Source organism: Sparus aurata, chromosome 4 (assembly GCF_900880675.1).
Source record: "Sparus aurata chromosome 4, fSpaAur1.1, whole genome shotgun sequence".
Classification (NCBI taxonomy): domain Eukaryota; kingdom Metazoa; phylum Chordata; class Actinopteri; order Spariformes; family Sparidae; genus Sparus; species Sparus aurata.
In genome coordinates, this window is record NC_044190.1 from 20,943,305 (window position 1) to 20,949,304 (window position 6,000).

At 39.1% G+C, this 6,000-nt stretch overlaps 1 protein-coding gene across 1 annotated transcript in view; it reads left to right on the plus strand.

The window, feature by feature from the left end:
- gpc5a (glypican 5a) overlaps positions 1-5,384 on the plus strand; it is a 147,995-nt gene extending 142,611 nt beyond the window's left edge. The window contains exon 9 of the mRNA XM_030415584.1: positions 2,114-5,384. Coding sequence (XP_030271444.1) covers positions 2,114-2,274 — 161 coding nt within the window. The 3' untranslated portion in view covers positions 2,275-5,384. The remainder of the gene's footprint in view (positions 1-2,113) is intronic.
- Positions 5,385-6,000: the final 616 nt, after the last annotated feature.

Here is a 6,000-nt window from a genome sequence, read left to right on the forward strand (position 1 = left end):
CGCACCCATGAGACTCATAAAATCACACAAGCGTATTCGTCAAGGGATGATGGAATGTACAGAATGTCAGCAGTATTGTAGTCAGCACAAACCACCAAGGCACGATTATGAAGAGCAAATGTTTGTCTATGTAATTTGTTGTGACTGAGGTAAACAGAACGTGACAACATACAACATGTGAAGGACTATAACTTGATATCACCTCACATGGAGCACATGCACACTGCAGATGGAATAGAATATGCAGATACACACAGTTTTGTTATTTGCATAAACAGTGCAACCTCTGCACTATATGTTTTCTAAAACAGCAGGATTGTTTTGGCTATTCAGGAAGCTCATGTCCTTATGTTAGAGCCCTGATAACCGAAGCCCTCCGGTAGTAACTTGGAATTAGATATAACAATGACATCTGGCTCCAGTCACAAACACACTCTCGCCCCTTAAACATTCTCTTGTTTGATTTAACAGAACAGTTTCCGAAAGGTGTTAATCAAGATCTTGTTCAAAGATAATATTTTTGTCTTATTTCTTTAATTCAACTGCTTCTTTTTGTTGTGTTTAAATGGAATATATAATGTGCTTTTGTACCAAAGCCAGTCAGGATCAATTATTTTAACAGCACAGCCTGGTCTCATCAATCAAGGTACAAAACACTAAACTAAAAGAATATTGATGCACCAATTACAATTTCTGATATATATATATATTTTTTTAATCTTGACGTCTACATCCTGTCTGTACTTCTTCTCTCACTACAAACAAAAGCAAACTATCACAAAACAGTAGAGCTACAGAGCAGATTATATGCAGAATATATATACGACAATCAGTTGACAGATATAGAGATCTTTGCTGCTAAATGTCACATTTTTCTGAACGTGAGTAAGAATCCAAGCATCACAGAAGCCTCACAAACTGGATCTCTGAAGGAAAATATTTCCTGCAGGGAAATCAGTGTATTAACTTTAGCTATTTTGAAATATTATAGTTTGTAATGTGCGTGTCTAGCCTTGACATATCGGATGGCTGTTGACACAAAGAAGCACCCAAGATGCTCTCCACAGCACCTCCGGGGGGGATGAGATGGAGGCCGAAGGTGCTTCGCAGTAGGATCAGCTCATTATAATTAGAGTGGTTGAGTATTGACAGCTCCTGTAATGGTTTAGTGGGAGCACTAATGTATTGCAGCTGTCAAAGATGTGCGAAGCATTACAGCTACAGTTATAATTACGGGAAAAAAACACCACACTCGCGTACATGTGAGTTATTTCTGAATGTTAGGGAATCAAAGTAAGGTTGATGCTTCATGTAGTTTGAGTTCATGATTTAAAAGTAGATGAATTAGCTTTCCTTCAACGCCTGTTTATATTCTGTATTCTTCCACTCATAAATTAGACTCTAGCCTACAATCCTACTTTGACTATTTCATGTACAACCGAAGCTTGATACACCTTGTTCATCTAATTGTTGTCCAAAAAACTATTAAAGGGGCAGTTCACCCCCAAATTTAAAACAGATAATTTTCCCCTTATGTGTAGAAATAAACGTAATCCACTGACTTCTTCTGAGCAGTTTTACAGGAACCATTTTCTGTCGCATATATATGTATTTTGGATTTTTGGGGTGAACTATCACTTAATATCCATTTTTTTACAAAATGAGTCTCACTGGGAGCGACTTCATCCATTATAATGAACATGGGAATTTTTTTCTGATACCGCATACACTGTCCTGCTGCCAAATGTGTATAAATCCGCTGCTGAAAATAGTCCCTTGTAAATACACTTTTCACTCTATCAGTTATGTTTGCTAGGAACTATAATGCCTAGCTGCATTAGGAAATATCTGGTGAATCAATTTATTTCTGACCCTCTTTTTGAAGAGTTACATCTTCATCCTTATCAAATGGGAAGTCGAGAAGCACTGAGAGTGACTAAGTCGATGTTGGTTCCGGTGTTTTTATGCTGTCTGTCGACAAGAGTACGAGTGTAGAATAAATCAGTCTTGTCCTTCAAATTAACATGGCAAACAGTTACCTCACCTCCTTGATGTTATATTGATAATGCGTGTGTCCTTCTGACTGACCTGTTGGTTTCTGCTTTCTCATCAGTGAGTCCAGATGTGACCGGAGATCATAAACATCAACATCATCATCATCATTATCCACCTGCCGAGGATTCAGAGGCGGAGGGCAGATCCAGAAGCCTTGGACTGACGGGAGCCATCTGGGTCTTGATATTGCCCTGTTTACATATGCTCCTGGCCTTGTAACAGCTGCCTTTTTTGCAGCATGAAACTTTCAGGACTTGATTTCAAGCTAATTAATCCAGAAAATGAAAGGGCCAGCAGACGTAACGGGCCGGTATGTGATGGAGCACCGCTTCCACACAGTGCAGGACACGGGAGGAGTGAACCCTGATGGTTGTGTGGGGAAATTACACTGTGGCTTATATGTAAGGAAGCATTTGCGAATATCAATTTCTTTTTTATCAGTTACCCGGCATTCATTAACACTAATAAAGACTTATTTATAACAGCCGATGTCAAATCAAAAAAAAAAAAAAGCATATGTTGTGAAAGTTTGGTATTAATTTAATTGTATTCTGGACATAATATATAAGATCTGTATATGTATATAATCATTAATTTGTTTCTGCATATCCCATTGTAATGCACTGTAAACGGTACAGGTTGGTCTTATAAATGGGGTTTTACAGCTGCTTACTTTTATGCTGGTAATTGGAAAACATTCTACAGCCCTTGCTTGTTGCAAGCCCAAATTAAAATGGCCTGTTATTTTAGACTTTCCTAAGAATCCCTCCTGTGTGACATTTTCTATACACCAGTGTCTACAATTGTGCTTCAAATCATTGTAGAAAACCGTTAACCGTTACAGTTAACTCTCATGTACAGTACATACTGTGTTCCATTACACAGTGCAATCTGCTGAAAGGAACAAAGAGGAAATTCAAAGCGTCTGCCTCCCCTCACTGGTAATAACTGCCATGCTGTCCACAGCCCATTTAATTGGTATATTTCAATTGCAAAATTGACCTATAAGGCTTCTGCTGAGAGGAATGGTGAAGGGAGAGGGGTGGGCAGGTGGACATGAGGGGGGGCAAGGGAGAGAATTTATACTCCTTTCTTCTTTAGAAATAGATTAGTTTTCTCAGGAGTCTATTATCATCCTTCAAATTCAATCCTCCTCTGCCTTCATATAGGCCTGGATGGGAGCTGATAGCTCCTGGTGAACCACTGGCAAGGAAGAACCCAGTTCCTTTTAGCTGTTACCTGACTGCCTACTGCTGGCGTGTTACTGGCAGGTTTCTGTGCAGAGAAAAAGGATAATGATTTGTTTCACATATGCCATGCATGTCTGGTCAATGGCTGGGAGAGAAAGGCACTCACCGGTGCTGAAAATTGGTTCTTTGGCTCAGGTATGTTTTGGACATGCTTCTAGAGCTTAAAGAAAAAAAAAAAATCACCTTTTGAGATGCTGTGGAAGCTAAAATCACACTCTTTATAGTGAAATTCCTCCACTCATATACATTATTCATACATTCCACAGAGACAAACAGGAACAAACATTAAAGCTGCTACTGTAAATAGATGACAGTGTAAGAAGAAAATAAGCTGAATCATTCAATTAGTGCTCGAAACAGCTTTTCATTCGCCAGCCAAAGGTACAATCTCCTCAGGTACGTGTTTGATCAAATGCGATCATATTTTAAAAGCCTGCGACCTTCCTCACGCTGCAGTTGTCCTAAAGCATGCATAGCATTACTCATTAGTCATTTTCACCTTTAATGTAGTGGGTTAGACTTTCATCACGATATAAAGTCAAGGCTGTTTGAGAGTCTGAAACACTTGAGTGGCTTGGAGCTTCTCCAACTGCAGTCTCAAGGTTGAGAAATGATAACTTTTAGATTAATTATACTCATCATTTCTTACTGTGAATTAAATCTAATGTCTGCATATGAGGCTTTTTAAGGTGAGATTCCCAAATGACAAAAGCTGCTTATGGGCTTTAAAACAGTTGTTAAACTGCCTTTTAACCCATCATGACTGCTCCCGTGAACCATTTATATCACAGGTTGGTTTAATCAAAGCCAGTGCTATTGTCATTTGAACAACTGTGTTAATGACACTATTAAAGAATGGTGTTCCGTCTCTTAACTGGATAACTGGCAGCCGGCACTGAGCCAAAGTTGCCTTGAGGCTAAATAGATGTCAGGTCAAACTAGTCCTTTACTTAAAGGAAAGAGTTCAGTTTGATGTCTTATGTGATAATTATCACCGCATATTGAGACAAGAGGAGGGAAGGAAGGGGCCAGATGATGCTAATACCCAATGATGTGCACCCACATCCAGATAGGTGTCATCCTGCAGGCAATGCAATGTGTCAGCATCTCTTGAATAACATGTTTTAACATGTCTTAAAGGAGACCTTTCAATGCTTTTTTGTTGTTTTTTTTCCTTTCCTTACCTGTGTTATATCAGTTCTTGTGCATGTTAAATTTCTTGAAAGTTACAAAGGTCAAAATCCACATCAATGAGAGCTCCTCTCTGCCACAGAAAACATTGCTCCTGAAATGCCTCGTCAGTAGTCCTGACGAGGTCCTGACCTGTGACTTTGTGACATCATACTGCATTATTGTATCTCACATTTGCATAATTAACCCCTCACAGTAGAAGTGAAGCTAACTGGAAGCTGATACACGATAGAGCCGTCCTGAGACGCAGTGAGCAGTTCTGGTTCAGGCGTGTGTGCACTGACCAGTCAGAGGACACTGGGTATTTGGGAGAAGGAGCCTTAAAGAGACATGAGCTAAAACAGAGTATTTCATACAGAGGGGCAGCACTGGACAGTATGAGAAAACTGAGCATTAGAACATGTAAACCTGTTCTAGTAGTAACCTAAAATAACATTTTGAACATGAAAATATTTCCTTTAATATTCTGTTCTCAGAGTAAATGAGTTATTTGAGAAAAAGAGATTTCTGTAAAACATGCAGCTCTATTCAGATACAATCTGTATAATTTTCATGCTATCATTTTTTGATACTACTGTCTTTAGCTTCGGTTCTCTGTTATAACTTTATAGTCAGGAAGGCAACTGCTGAGAGCTCAAAATCATTGCTGAAAATAGGTCAGACAAGCAGTCAAACCACCAGGCAGGTTGTAAACAAACCCCCAGCTTAGTGAAACTTTTTGGGAAAATAAAATAAGGGCGAAACAGTAAAATGTTTATCCAAACAGTCCGTGGGAACTGTTCCTGGTTCAACTTTGACACTAACTGTTTTCCTTTGCGATGATTTTCAGCGACATTAGTGCCTCTGTTGTTGACCTCCAAATAAAGTTTTGGCTTGTTTACCTCCTGATTTTCTGCCTGCTGTGTTACTTATTTATTTATTTTTTAAGCAATGTCAGTATGTTCCCAGATCTCAGCAAGATCTCAGCAATTGTTTAGGTGTGTTGTTCTCCTTTAAAGCAACAAAATTAGCTTCTTTGAGAAAGTTAGTTGAGTGTCATCCCCTGATCGTCAAATATTGATGCAAACCAAAAGTATCAGTACTTGATGATCAGGGGATGGGAGTCAACCATTCAATCATAGCACTCAGAATCTTGACAAATAGCGGTTACGATCCTCAGATGAGGGCTTGACAATTGTTTCTATATTTCGTTTTACTCCATCGACAGTGATATGTCGTGGTTTCTCTCTCGTGACAAATGTACTTATTGTAAGTCGCTTTGGACAAAAGCTTCTGCTAAATGCCCTAAATGTAAAATGTAAATGTCAACAATCAACTATCTTTCTCTGGGATGTTATATTTCGTTGCTTTAATGGTTGTAGTGGTCTGTACCTGAATTTCAGTTTTTCTTAGTCTCATCAAAAGTACCTTCCTTTGACTAAATAACACACCTCAAGTCTTCAACAGGATCCCCGAGGGTCCCCAGGCCTGCTGAGAGATGTGATCCAGAGTTTGTGATCAGTTG